This window comes from Crocodylus siamensis, chromosome 15 (genome assembly GCF_052110815.1).
Source record: "Crocodylus siamensis isolate JL-2025a chromosome 15, ASM5211081v1, whole genome shotgun sequence".
Lineage (NCBI taxonomy): Eukaryota > Metazoa > Chordata > Crocodylia > Crocodylidae > Crocodylus > Crocodylus siamensis.
Window position 1 is genome coordinate 17,291,274 of NC_143409.1, and position 15,597 is coordinate 17,306,870.

At 43.1% G+C, this 15,597-nt stretch overlaps 1 protein-coding gene across 7 annotated transcripts in view; it reads right to left on the reverse strand.

The window, feature by feature from the left end:
- Positions 1–15,597, reverse strand: part of ADAMTSL3 (ADAMTS like 3) — a 369,750-nt gene that overhangs the window by 81,836 nt on the left and 272,317 nt on the right. For all 7 annotated transcript variants that reach the window (XR_016439382.1, XM_090029326.1, XM_090029327.1 and 4 more), the window contains 4 exons: positions 14,178–14,228; positions 6,051–6,255; positions 5,184–5,331; positions 3,578–3,662 (listed from right to left, as the gene is read on the reverse strand). Coding sequence is in view for 6 of the 7 variants with exons in the window: in XM_090029326.1 (XP_089885452.1) it covers positions 3,578–3,662; positions 5,184–5,331; positions 6,051–6,255; positions 14,178–14,228 (489 nt within the window). In the remaining variant the exon portion in view is untranslated. The remainder of the gene's footprint in view (positions 1–3,577; positions 3,663–5,183; positions 5,332–6,050; positions 6,256–14,177; positions 14,229–15,597) is intronic.

The window sequence follows — 15,597 nt, forward strand, 5'->3', positions numbered from 1 at the left end:
CAAGGCACTTAAGGGAGCCCACCCTTGCCCCAGCCCTCAATCTGTGGGCAAGGCAAGAGCCCCCAAGAGGACATTTGCCTCCCTGTACACAAATACCAGGAGCCTGGGGAATAAGCAGGAGGAACCTGTTCTCCTGCTTAACACAAATAATTACAATGTCATAGGGATAACAGAGACCTGGTGGGACTCCACCCATGACTGGACCACGGGTATAGACAGCTATACCTTGTACAGAAAAGAGCAAGTGGATAAAAGGGGAGGGGGTGTAGCGCTCTACATCAAGGAGAGCTAAGCGTCCCTGCAAGCTGACATTGGCACCCATGGTGGATGACTGGAGACCCTCTGAATTAAAATCCATGGGGAACACGACACAGGGAACACAATGGTGAGAGTCTACTACAGACCTCCCACCCAGAATCAAGAGCTTGACCAGGAGTCCACCAGGGAATTAGCTGAGGCCACATCATCCCAGTCCATGGTTGTCATGGGAGACTTCAACTACCCAGACATCTCGTGGGAAGAGCGCTCGGCCAAATCCAAACGGTCGCAAAGCTTCCTCATGTACGTGGATGAGCTCTATCTGACACAAGAAGTCTACAGGCCAATGAGAGGTAAAGCACTGCTTGACCTGGTACTGACAACTGGGGACAACATAATCAGCGACCTAACAATCGAAGGGAAGCTGGGTGACAGCAACCATTAGATGATCACCTTCACCATCCACCGTAAAGCTGGCAAGATAGTCAGCAATACAGAAGTCCTTGACTTCAGGAAAGCTGACTTTGACAAGTTCAGAAGGCTTGTCGGTGAGGCCCTAACGGACCATGACCCAAAGGGGAGGGGAGTTCAGGAAGAGTGGTTGCTCCTCAAGAGAGCAATCCAAGATGTGCAAAGTCTCTTCCATCTCAGAGGAAAGGCAGCAAAAGGGCGCAGCAGCCCCCTTGGCTCTGCAGGGAATTAGCAGACCTCCTGCGCCTAAAAAGAAAGACCTACAAAGGATGGAGGATGGGATCCACCACCTAGGAGGAATACTCTGCACTGGTCTGGGCCTGCAGGGAGCAAACCAGGAAAGCCAAGGCTGCGATGGAACTCCAACTAGCTACATGTATCAAGGACAATAAAAAGTCCTTCTTTAGATATGTGGGAAGCCGGAGGAAAAGCAAGGACAACATTGGATCCCTGCTAAACCAGATGGGACAGCTGACAACTGATGCCCAGGAAAAAAACAACTTGCTAAATGGGTACTTTACATTGGTCTTTCACCAGGGCATGGGACGCCCCTGCCCATTACGGGACAGGAAAGCCCGGATGAGGGAGATTCCTTACCCTCCATCAATGCTGACCTCGTGAAGGAACATCTTGAGAGGCTGGACACCTTCAAGTCAGCTGGCCCTGAGAGCCTACACCCCAGGGTATTCAAGGAGCTGGCTAGCATCATAGCTCAGCCCCTGGCATGGATCTTTGAGAGCTCCTGGTGCTCTGGTGTAGTACCCGAAGACTGGAAGAAGGCCAATGTGGTGCCTATCTTCAAGGAAGTGAGGAAAGTGGATCTGGCAAACTACAAGCCCACCAGTCCAACCTCAGGAAGGTCTTGGAAAAGATTATCAAAGAGACCATTAATAGACTGGCTGATGGCAACATCCTGAGGGATACCAAGCATGGGTTTGTTGTCGGTAGGTCTTGCTTGACCAATCTTATTTCCTTTTATGACCAGGTGACCTATCACCTGGACAAGGGAGAGGAGATTGTCGTATATCTTGACTTTAAAAAAACCTTCGATCTGGTAACCCATGATCACCAACTGCAGCCTTGGGTCCACTACGATCCGCTGGCTGGGGAATTGGCTCCTTGGTCGGGCCCAGAGGGTGGTGGTTGATGGAAGTCAATCGTCATGGTGCGCTGTGACCAGTGAGGTCCTTCAAGGCTCTGTCCTCGGATCCTATATTTTTCAACATCTTCATTAATGATGCGGACATTGGAGTTAGACGCGGACTGGCCAAGTTTACCGATGATACCAAACTTTGGGGTAAAGCATCCACACCTGAAGACAGGAGGGAGATCCAGGCTGACCTTGATAGGCTTAGGAAATGGATGGATAAGAACCTGATGGTGTTTAACACTGAAAAATGCAAGGTTCTCCACCTTGGGAAGAAAAACCTGCAGCATGCTTATAGGCTTGGCAGTGCTACGTTGGCTAACACTACAGATGAAAGGGACTTGGGGGCATGATTGACCACAAGATGAATATGAGCCTTTGATGTCATGTTGCTGCTAGTAAAGCAAGCAAAACGCTGGCTTGCATCCATAGATGCTTCTCAAGCAAATCCCAGGACATCATTCTCCCATTGTACTCGGCCTTAGTGAGGCCACAGCTGGAGTACTGTGTCCAGTTATGGGTTCCACAATTCAAAAAGGATGTGGAGAAACTTGAGAAAGTCGAGAGAAGAGCCATGTGCATGATCAGAGGTCAGAAAACCAGACCTTGTGATGATAGGCTGAGCTATGGGACTCTTCAGCCTGGAACAGCGCAGGCTGATCTGATGGCTGCCTGTAAGTTTATCAGGGGTACTCACCAGGATCTGGGGGAACGTTTGTTCACCAGAGCGCCCCAAGGGATGACAAGGTTGAACAGTCACAAACTCCTCCAAGACCCTTTCAGGCTGGACATAAGGAAGAACTTCTTTACTGTCCGAGCCCCCAAGGTCTGGAATAGCCTGCCACTGGAGGTGGTTCAAGCACCTACTTTGAACGCCTTCAAGAGAAATTTGGATGTTTATCTTGCTGGGATCCTATGAACCTTCCTAACTTCCTGTCCCTGGGGCAGGGGGCTGGACTCGATGATCTTCCTAGATCCCTTCCAGCCCTAATGTCTATGAAACCTTTGAAACCTTGAAGAGTTTATATATGAGATTTAGATATGCAAGCTCTCTTTCCCTCTCTTACATACTTATTATATATGGTATATAGAAAATAGTTAAGCAGTGCCCACTAACACTCTATGTAGAAGTTATTCTGCAGATGCTGGGTTTTTTTAACAGAGATATGAACTCCCAATAGGAGAGTGGATATAAGGAGCGCAACCTGGATAACATCTTTTGAGTTACTTTAAAACAATTCTCCCAAATTTATTAGGCTGGTGTGGGATATAGATTGATCGATCAATATATTTTTTGGGGGGGAGGGTGCACGTATGGGGGACGTGCATTTTTCCCTTTCTCTACACACTCTAGCTCTTAATCTTCCCCTGAAAATGCTCCTCTACATCACAGAGAAAAAGAGAAGCAGTGGCAGAAAATACACTACATTTGCTTTATATCAGCTGAGGATTCTCCCACAATAGCTGTCTTAAGGCTTAATTGAAGCCCTTTGGCATGGCTCCATTGATATAAGAGCATATTAACAGAGCCACTGGCCCAGTCCACATATTCTGTATGACTCAGGACACTTCTGGGCTGTTGAGGTGTAAGACTAGGAATAACTGTCCAAAACCAAGGTAAGAGGGTCAAATACTAGATAAATTTGAAAGACAATAAGACTTTCAAGCCATTTTTTCCCACCCAAGAGACAAAGAACTTACGTTGGCTCTTCTGATATGGTTCTGGTCTCCTCCATTTCTTGTGCTTGTTTTAACCATGGTAGTTTAGCCTCTACAGGATTTTTTTCTGGTAGGGAGAAATATATAATAATTCATTCCATCAAACTTATGAGAATTTAAAACATCATACGATAAGTAGAGGTTTCTCATCAAGTGGCGTGCAAGCTACGCCAAGGGCAATCTTGGCAATGTTTTATTTTGTCTCTGGGTTGTATCAACAGCAGTGTCACTTGCAAATCAGAAGAAGTGATTCTCCACTCTGTTTAGCACTGGTGAAGCCTCACCTGGACTACCATGTACAGTTTTGGGCCTTCAAGATACCCACCTTCTGAGGGAACAGGCTGATATTACCAACTCCCCATAAAGGACTTGAAGAGGAGTGAAAAGGTTCACCATCCTAATAAATGTGTTCATTTTATTGTGCATATAAGATGGATTTGCACTAAAGAGCTGGTTGTCAAACACACCATTTACTGAGTACCTTAGCTATTTAATCCTCTCAATTTACTTAAAATAATCACATTGCAAAGAAGTGTATCTAAGCTCCTCTTGTTCTGTGTAGACATACAGTACCTTTGTAGAGAGCTCTTTTCTTGAGCCAGATTGTCAGCAGCATAGCTCCACTTATATTAATGAAGCTACGATGGTTTACGCCAGCTGAGACTCTACCCCTCCTATTCTATGTAGATCTCCTAAAATTCCAGAATATATCAGGGCCAACATCTGCTCTAGGTTCTAGAGATTCTGTGGCATTGCATTCTGGATGGCAATATACCTCAGGAACTTCCTGAAACCTCAAAACATCCTTTAAGCGACTCATTGGATTTCAATAGCACTTATCTACATCTGACTTTCATTTTTACTGTTCAAATGATAATGGTGAGCTGTGAATAATCCCAGTAAAACCTTTCAAATGAAAAGGCAATGAGCATCTCCAACTGCAAGTTTCAGAGGGACAGAGAAGAATATCTACTTCTAATATAGATGAGACAAGAATAGAATAGGAGGTAAAGCTTTTAATCTCTTTCCTTTTGCTTTTTTCCTTTTTTCTTCCATTCATCTATAGTTTATCCCTTCATTCATTCTTTTAAAAATACATTTTGTAACCCATGTCATTAAGGGTATTTTTTTAAAAACAAAAAGTGGAAAGAGAGAAGGGAAGGAAATCAGTATGGCTGCTATTCAGGAATTTCTGTGGTGAATTGAGAATTTCATTGCAATTCCTGAGGAAACAAGGAAAGAAGGGCCCTGGTTATACATACCACAAGCTTTCAAAATACATTATTGGTCGTTGAACAATTCCCCCAGCTCTTAACGTACTGCTTCTAGATTTTCCAGTTTAACTAAATTACATATTTTAATTTAATTAGGTTGCTATTTTCATTATTCTGTATCCATGTTATCAGCAAGAAATATCAGCAGGACACCTTTCTTAGCACTAATAACTACAGCATTTCCTTTTGACAAGATTGGAATGAGTCCTAGTAAATTCCAGCTTCTGGCATTTCTGGAAGAGGCTACCAGGGACTTTTTAATTCCGTTAACAAAAATGTAAAACAATAACAGACTCTGACAAAATTCCAGTTACCTCTTGGCTTGTAACATGGTATTGGCACAATACACTCTTCTTTTATGTGCAGTTTAAGTTGTGGATTACAGCCGCCGACGTGCTGTCCACGATGGTCAATACACAATACTACTCGGTAACGTAACCCTTGGCCACATGTCACTGTGCACTAAGAGAGACAATACAACTATCTCACTATGTAAGCAAATGAGATATTACTAATAAAGGTGAATGATGCACCAACATCAAAGACTAGGGAGAAAGGAAGCCACCCTGGATTCTACAAGGCTTATCTACATGACTACAATCTGAAATGGAATTGGAAATCTAGATATAATAGACCCTCTCACATTGTTTCATAATTTTAGTTTTAAGGTGAGGTCAGAAACACCATGAAAATTGTTCCTCTCACAGTATTTCAGTAATTTCATTTGGATAAACTAATGAAACATAGAAGTATTGAGCTATATGACCATATCAGATAACTAGAGCCAAGATAAATTGGCTCTGTATTCTTGTTATTATAATAAAAAGTAAGAGGAAGGCTGGAAAATCAAACTTGCAGATACCCCTCAGTCCCAAGACAGCCATGCTTTGGTTATTAACTGTAGTGAAGGATTATATCTATCAAGAAGCAGGAGACAAAAAACCTAATTTTCAAAAGAGTGTCAGCTCTGGTTCTAATTTTTTATCCATATAAAACTTTAGGGGCAACTCTGCACATGCAAATAACCAACCATGCATTTTACTATACACATATATCTAACTTCATGGTTACAAATGTGTCTCTGATTTTTTTTTTCCGGTAACTGAGTTTATGATTATATGTATTGTTTCACAAAATTAGAAGACGCCTTAAAAATAGGTCCAAGTTACTTTTCAACTTACCTGAGACCATTCCATAGCTACCCACTTGGGGCAATCAAATAGGTTGCATGTTTGAATGACCTTAGGTTTGGGGGCATACATGCATTTCCACTCCTCAACCTGTAATATCTCTCCATGTATGGTCTCTTCCACACAAACAAAGCTTCTCCTCTGAATTCCACCTCCACAGGAAACAGAACATGCAGTCCAAGGATTATGTTCCCACCTACAGTAAACAAGCACATGAAAAATAAGGCCACTTTTTATTCTTTTGGAATCTATTAAGTGTAGCAAAATACTGCCCCCAAGCTTATGGTCACTGAAGTCAATGGGTGTTTTGTTGTTTACTTCAGGGACGACACATAGGGGGTGCACGTGCACCCCCTAAGTGTGGCAGCGCATCGCCTACGAAAAGGCACTGCCAACACTGTCAGTGGTGCCTGTGGGCAGTCTGCTAGCTGCTGCCGACACTGCTGGCGGTTCCTGCAGCTGGTCACCACCCCCCTGCTGCTGACAGCGCCAGTGGTGTCTGTGGGAGAGCCATGCTTATCGCCGCTGCGCTCCTGCCACCACACTCCTGCTGCCACCAGCGCAGCTGTGCAACCCCCAGATGCCAGGGGCACACATTGTTTATGGCTGATTTTATAAGGAAATAGAATCAGAACTATTATTGATAGTAGGGGCAAGCATATGCACTAGCTTCAAAATGGGATGGAAAGCTGTTGCTCAGGTGTGTTATAATTAGTACCTTGCCATAAGCCTGGTGCAATAACAACATAAATCACTTTAACAGTGACCTGGGTGAAGCAGGGTTAAAACTGGAGTGGTTTTCTATACTTGTAGGATCATGCAGACATAACAGCCAACAGCTTTCCAGGTCCCCCTTCCTTACAGGCTAAGTACACAGTCAAAATGCCTGAGGCTAAATTGATTCAGTCTTTGCAGGTTAATCTAAGCTGCAAAGATTGAACCAATAAGCAAATAAACAAACATTCACTTTTGATTCAGGAAATGCAGGCACATGCCTGCAGTGGCTCAAACCAGAAGCCGGGGGGCACCAGAGCACAGCTCTCTAGCACGTAGCCAGCGCAGGCTGTGTTCACTTCCTCTTCCTGCTGTCCCTGAGGTCGCTAGGATTTGCAGTCCAGAATCACAGCAGCAAGACTCTGCAGGGTTTCTCATCCCTTCCTCTTTCTGCTTTCAGGTGTCTCTGGGATTTATAGTCTACACTCACAGCCAGCACTAAGTAAGGGGAGCAGGACAGCGCTGTACTTGGGGGAAGGGAAGTTTAACTCCCTACCCTGGCCCCAGACCCCAGCAGGGGCTTGCCTGGGGAGTGGGGAGCAGTGAGTCCGCCCTCACTGCTCCAGCTAGGAAGTAGCAGGACAGGGCCAGCTCTGCCCTCTGGAGCACAGAACACAGCCCAGCCCAGGGCTGCAAAATGCTGGGGGACTCTGATTTAACTTGAACCAGGAAAGGGTCTGGGACAGACGTTTCATAAACTGGTTTGACCTAAATGAGTTAAGTTTGATACTATATTCAACAAAGTTTATCTTAAACCAGTTTCAGCCATTTTGAAACTTGTTTATGTGCACTGAACTTCTATTCTGTTACAGGTTTAAACCAGTTTCTGATCACTTAAACCAGTTTGTGTGTAACTTCTGTCCCTAACCTTTAAGCAGCTACAAATATACATTTGTCTCTATCCAGACATTTGTACAAAAACATATAGAATCAATAACATTATCATGCCATAAATTTCAGGTTTCCTTTCTACCCTTTACCAAGCTGGAAGTACCAAAAAAATGGAGTAAGAAATCAGTTCATTTCCTGAAGTGATTGAAATGACCTGATTTTTCTAGTACATGTTTTGAGGATTCTAGGGCCTTACACAGACGTTCAGTTTTCCTGAGATTCTAAAGCCTCACAGACATTCAGTTTGCCTTGGGAGAAGAAATCAAGAGCATACATATGTTCAGACTTTTTCTGCCAGAGTGAAAATAGCTGCTCCAGGACAATCATATCCTGGGACAACCAGTGTTAAATCACTCCCAGAAGACTTCCTGCTGGGACAGTGAATGTCTGTACATGCTGTGGCTTCTCTCAGAAGAGAATATAGTCCTCCAGCTTCCCCCCCACCCCCTTCAGGAAAACAGTGTGCTGCTCACTGGACTCTGCTGCTCCAGCAGGCAGCAGAATGCATCCTGTTCACAATCCCCACATTGTCCTGCAGGGAAACACAGGCTGACCATGGGCAGCCTAGGTCAGCCAATTGGGGCTGCCCTATGCACTGTTGCCATCTGTCCACAAACAGTGCCTTATTAATCGATATAGCAATGTTTTCCAGAGGTTGGCTACTAGTTTAGAAGGCTAAGTGTGCTTATTAAATACCATTGTTTTATGAGCTTAATACTTGGAGCTATATAATGCCCCAAAATAGAGTTGCTCCTCTAAGAACCTACTGTCCTACTGCTAACCATTTTGAACATAAAAATCACAGCAAAATCTGAAGGGAGGATGAAAATGGTTTTTGAAGTTCCATGGTACTTATCTCCTACTCTAAGCAGAAAAAAATCCATTTAAGAACTGCTCTGTAACAAAAGACAATAAATACTAAAAACAGACCTCAAGAATCTTCCTGCTGAATACATATCACGCATTCTACAAAACTAAAAGGACCCTGTGTGTTGGGCTCCCCTCTAGATTTTTCTCAGCCTTACTCAGTCCATCCTGTCCCTTCACTATCCACATTTTCCCTAGTTCCCCAGAAAAACTGGGGAACTGATTGGGTTCATCTCATTTAGCTCATCTCATCTAGCTAGGTTAAACTTTTTAAATTTTACAACTGTAGTGACTCAGGAAAAAATAATGAAAAAACTACATCAGTTATAAAAGATGGAATCAGCAAATGCAGCAATATCACACCTAAACCAATTCATCAAGGGTAACAAAAGCATTGTAAAGGAAGTCAATCTCAGAGTAGATGAAGCAGAAGCCTGTAAATCAAAGGAAAGCCTAAGTAACTAGTACCTACACCCCAAGATACATAGGTAAATCCACAACACTTCCTGTTTTAAATAATTCATTAACCTCTCCACAAAAATATATATTAATCATACAAAATATTATGGACCAGACAGTGAATCTGAAACATACAGAAACCACAGAACTTTAAATTTAAAATACATATTTAAAACACCAGACACTACACAACTAACATTGATTTCACATTAGCAATGAAAAATGCCTTAAAAAAAACAGTTATACTTTTCACAGTTTTATCTAAATGAATGGCCAGTGTTAACCCATTTTCTTTAAAATATCAGGAACTAAAGAGCAATTAACTGTTCAATGAATTAGCAGCTCATGGATTTATATGGATAAGGTTGACTGTGCTGTATGTAATATTAGCCTCAGAAGTGTTTATAGCATAAAGTTTTATAGTTGTTTTTCTTTATCTCATCGGTTTCAAACACACTCCAGATCCCATATTCCCAGAAGCATTTTCAAGAGGGAGTGAGGTCCATGGCTACTGGGGAAAGGGGGGTCTTGGGCAGGCAGTCAAGGAGACACTTTCCAGAACCCACAGCTGTCAAGGGATCCTCAACAGCCCAACAAGTCTGAAGTAAATGGAGGCGTTCCAAAAGCTTTAAAAGAAAATTTTTACCCTGGGAAATTTTTCTATTTATTTCAAAAGATTTCTCCATCTGTCAAAATATTTCGGTGGGGCAATCACAGCTCCAGCTGCAGAAGAGCTCTTTCAAGATCCTGTCATTTACACCATCAACTTTCCCACAACTTCCTCATTTGAATGGGAAAGTGGTGGTGAATTCCATAGGATCGCAAAACAGGCCTGCACATGGCCCTTGTGCTATGCTGGAGGCGTGAGGTATGACTGCTGGCCAAAGTAGAAGTTTGCTCGAGCACAATGACTGCTTTTTTTCAAGTCTGGTATGTGTGAACAACCCTGTTCAGCCTACAAACAGGCAAAAAGCAGAGTTAGTGTCACCTAGGCAAAGATCAACTACTTTACATTTTTATAGCACAAAACAGTCATAGACTGCAATAGCCAAAGAGTATTAGGTCCCTGCCAGGTCAAATGTGCCCCTGGTGCAGGTGCAAACAGACCAAGAGTTTTAATTGCTGACCTCTTCTAAGAGTTCTCTTAGGTTAGCACAGCTTTAAAAATACTATGGTGCCTTCAGAAGCTGTCCCAGAGCAGGCTGAAATAGGGATACACTGAAACATCTTTGCTTTCATCCTTCCCCAGTCAATGCCATTCATTTCTGGGCCTGTGCTGGCCCTATTCTGGCCTCTACAAACAAGGTGGTTGTGGCTCCCTGGAACCAAGGCAATTCTTAGTCAGGTCTGGCCTACAAGGACCAGACCTGTATCTGCCAGAACAGACCTGGAGTCATATGATTCCTTATCTGTCATTCTTAATTCTTGAAATGAGAACAGTTGCCTACAAGCCCACTATATAGTCTCCTTCACCATGGACAAAGCCATACAAACTTTTCCCATGTCAGAGAAATAAGCCTTCTTTCCAACTGTTGTCCTGACTAAGCCATTCAAGACATGAAACAACAATGCAAAGAAATTGTGTTAGACTGTGCTAGGAAGGGGTGATTCAGGAATAAACCATTAAAATGATTAATAGATCCATAGATTGTAAGGGGCTGGAAGGGACCTCACAAGATCATCAGGTCCAGCCCTCCTGCACTAGGCAGGAAAGACAACTGCAGTCAGGTAACCTGAACAAGGTGACCATCCAGTCTCTTCTTGAATATTTCCAGGGTAGGTGATTGCACCAACTCTGGAGGGAGTTTATTTCACAGTCTGGACACCCCAACTGTGAAGAAGTTTTTCCTAGTGTTAAGCCTGAAACCATTTTCCAGGAGTTTGTGGCCATTACTCTTGGTTTTCCCCAAGGGAGCCATAGTGAACAATTTTTCACCAAGCCCTTGATGTATTCCCCTGATGTAGCAGTAATCTGCTACCATGTCCCCTCTCAGCCTTCTCTTTTTTTGGTTGAAGAGGCCCACATCCCTCAGCCTTTTCTTGTATGGCTTGTCTTGCAAGTCTCTGATCATATGGGTGGCTTTTCTCTGGACTCTCTCAAGCTTATCCACATCTTTGTTGAAGTGCAGCACCCAGAACTGGATGCAGTACTCCAGCTGCGGTCTCACCAGCACTGAGTACAGCAGAAGAATCACTTCCTTGGTTTTGCTTGAGATGTGTTGGTTGATGCATGCCAGAGTATTGTTTGCCCCTCTGACTACAGCATTGCAGCAGTGGCTCATGTTCACACTATGATCTATTATTACCCTTAGGTCCCTTTCAGTCGTGGTGCTAGTCAGTTTGGTACCACCAAGCCTGTAAGTAGGTTGGGAGTTATTCATTCCCAGATGGAGCACTTTACACTTCTCAATTTTGAACTTCATCTGGTTCTGATCTGTCCAACTTGCCAGCCTGTCTAGGTCTGCCTGTATCTGCAGCCTATCTTCAAGCATGACCATGCTCCCCCATAACTTGGTGTCATCTGTGAAGTTGGCCAGTAAGCTCTTCACCCCCACATCCAAATCACTGATAAAGATCCTGAAAAGCACTAGACCAAGCACCAGAGCCCTGAGGGACACCACTGACCACTTCAGGGACAACACTGGCCGGGAAAACACAGATCCATTCATGAGAACTCTCTGGGTCCTACCCCACAGCCATCTTCCTACCCACCTGACTGTCAAGCAGTTAAGCCTGCAATCCTCCAATTTTCCCATGATAACATTATGGGATACCAGATCAAAGGCCTTTTGGAAGTTTAGGTATTCAATGTTGACCTCCTCTCTCTTATTCAGGTGGTGAGTTACCTGGTCACAGAAGGAGATGAGATTGGTAAAACAAGACCTGCCCATGATGAAACCATGCTGGCTGTCATTCAGAATCCTACCTTCTGCAAGCATGCTGCACATAGAGTCCTTGATTAATTTTTCCAGGATTTTCCCTGGGATAGAAGTTAGGCTAACTGAACTATAGATGCCCAGGTCCTCTCTCCTCCCCTTCTTGAAGATGGGCACAACATTGGCCCTCTTCCAGTCTTCAGGGACCTCGCCTGAACGCCACAAGTTTTGGAAGAGTTTCACAAGATGTCCCGTGATGACTTTGGCCAGCTCCTTCAGCACTCTGGGATGAAGTTCATCCAGTCCTGCTGACTTACAAATGTCTAACTTTTCTAACTGATCACACATCAGCTCATAGTCAACAGCAGGAAGGCGGGCATTCCCACTATGCCCATTCTGAACCTTCTCTAGTACGATTTTCCCCTTAGCCCAGTGAAATACTGAAGCAAAGTAGTCATTCAGGAGTTCAGTTTTCTCCTGCGTGTCTATAACCACCTACCCTGAGTTGTTAAGCAATGGCCCCATGCTTCCATTTGTTTTCCTCCTGTTCCCTACATATTTAAAGAAGGACTTCTTATTGTTCTTGATTTCCATTGCTAGTTTAAATTCATTCTTCGCCTTAGCCTTTCTAATCTGCTCCCTACAAGTGCGGGCTGTTGTTGTATAGTCCTCCTTGGAGACTGTCCCAAGCTTCCACTATTTGTATGACTCTGTTCTTTTTTCAAGAGGAGCATGATATATCTATTAAGCCAAGAGGGTCTGCACCAGCCCTTCTGCTACCTTTCCTCTGCATGGAAATGTACTTCCTTTGGGCTTCGAGGATCATGTCCTTGAGGAACAACCACGCCTCATGCACTCCTTTCACCTTCAGTCCCTGGTCCCCAATAGCGCTTCCCCTACTATTGCCCTGAGCCTGTTCAGATTCGCTTTTTTGAAGTCCAAAACTTCAACCCTGCTAGCTGATTTGCCTGCCTTGTGATAGAAAGTGAATGTGGTAGTTTCATGGTCACTGTTGCTCAGGCTACCCTCTATATTCAAGTCACTCACCAGATCGTCTCCTTTGTCCAAGACCAAGTCTAGGAGAGCATTACCTCTGGGTGGCCCATGCACTTCCTGAGTCAGGTAGAGCTCCCCAATACAGGTCAGGAAGCAATGTGACTGATCCAACTTAGCTGTGTGTTCCTCCCAAGAGATGTCTGGGTAATTAAAGTCACCCATGATGACCATGTCCCGTGTGTGCGCAGCCTCTGCCAGTTCTCAAGAGAACTCCAGTTTGAGCTCCTTCCCCGGTTTGGCAGTCTGTATACACCTATGGTTAGGTCTCTCTCACTGTATACACCTATAGTTAGGTTTTCCCCCGCCCCTACTTAATTTGACACAGAGGGTTTTAGAGCCACTCTTCTTTGGAGCTGATGTCAGCCTCCAAGGAGGTGTACTGTTCCCTCGCATAGAGAGCTACACCACCGCCTTTCTTCCCTACTCGGTCCCTTCTGTGCAGGGTGTAGCCCTCTATGGCTACATTCAAATTATATGAGGAGTCCCACCAGGTCTCTACAATCTCTACTAGATGGTAATGCCCACTGGAGAGTAGGAGGCTTAGCTCCTCCTACTTGTTCCCTGTTCTCCTGGCATTAGTGTATAGGCACCTGAGTCCTCCAATTGAGACCCTCAATTTCCTGTCATGCTGAAAGAGAACCAGCCCCTCAGCTCTTGCAAGAGTGGCTCTCCTGGTGTCCCCAACTTTGAAGCTTTCTTGTGTGCCAGAACTTGGGCATGCGCCAGTCAGTGTTTCCCCATCCCTTGGCGATCTTAGTTTTAATTGAAGAACAATATCTTTTAAAAAGCAAAATATTAATTGCTAATGCATCACACTACAAATAGTAACAGACATGGCAAATTCAGGCATTTTCTAACTATTAAATCAAAACATATATTCAAATAAAGGAATGGATAAATAAATACATTTTAAAGGACGCTTTGGCAGTAAGAGATTATAATCTAATAGGGTTGTATTGCAGACATTTGCAAACATGATAAACTACAGTCAATGCAAGTCCTGTTTAGGTCAATCATACATATAAAGAAGAATTTATAAGATTCTTCCCCAAATCTGCTTTTTTGTACAGTTTTAAAGAACCACTATAATAATTATTTACAGTCAAATGATAATATTCCATGTTCTTTGAATACTTAATTCCCAGTGGAAATTCCATCCCAACACTGGCATACTCATTACAGTGACCCTACGTACCGAGGAAGTGGCTGGAAGTGATCATACGGCATGATTTCTTTGAATCCATCACTGCAATAAAAAAAATACTTCATCATTATCTCTCATCTCCAAGATGATACTTACTCTACATGTTATATACACCCAAGCTTAAAATAAGACATTTTCACCACGAGGTCATAAAATCTCAGACCTTTTACAAGATCCTTCTGTAGACCACTCATCCTTTCTGAAGTTGCAACAAATACTCCTTATAACTTAACCCTATCATTTCTTTCCGATAAATGAAAAAGGCTATTTCTCTTCAAAGAGAAATGAATGATCTCTGAATATTTTTCAGATAATCCTGCTATGTACGACTCCTATGGGGTTGTGCCATTTTCCCAGGAACTTGCAGTCATTTCTTAACAAGAAAAGGGACACAAACAGAGATCTTTAATGAAGGAATGGGTGGAAGGGGCATATGGCTTAAAAATACATTGCCAGGATTCAGTCTAGGATGGGTTAGCACTCTCAACTGTTGCTTACGTGAACAGTAGTAGTTGTTCAACACTAGCAGGCTTAGTCCCAAAGCTAAGGTAAAGTCTATTCCTCAGGCCAGTAAGGAGAAATGGAGTATAACATTGTTCTTACAGAATTTCTGCTTATCCTCTATTCATGAAGGGAGCCATAATGTCTACTTTTCTATCTGTATTGCTACTACACCAATTAGGTATCGTTCTTCACTTTACTGATATTTCAGGTATATTGTATCGGTCTGCCCATTCTGCTTAGTGATTTGCTCTTTAGCAAGAACTTTAAACTCTGTGCACCTATATTTAGCAGATGTCAATACTCATATTTATGTTCAGTGGGGAGTAAAGGAAATAGACAGTTTAGCTTTAGGAAATGAAATCTATTGAGAGCGTTTCCTTTTTTCATGTATATAACTCTAGCTCAGGCAGCTGGCACATTAATGGGAGGTTCTGGGACTTGATACCATGATGTTATTTTAAGATACTTTAGTATAGCCAGGAAACCTCACCAGACAATCCAAAAAGTTAGTTTTAAATACCAGTGTGCAATTCAATACAATTTATGTATACTGTACTGTTGCCTTTATGATTTGGCAATAATATTCTATAGCATTTACACCACAAGTACCTTTTTACTTTTTTATTTTCTCTGCCTATCTTGTAGCTTACAAAGAATCACAAAACTTTCATTGCGTGACCACTGCTGAGTGCAAATAATGAATGAGATTTTTATAGCAACTAGATATATAAAATAGGATAAACAATGTGCTAGAGCCCTATGCTTAGTGAGAAACAAAGCTACCTCCTGTCTTTAATGAGAAAACCCAAATCACACTATCAGTAAATCCAAAAGCAGGACATGCCCTGTCCTTCTATATAAGTGCACAAAATACATGCACTAGTGCCACATTGCTCAGCAAAAAAAT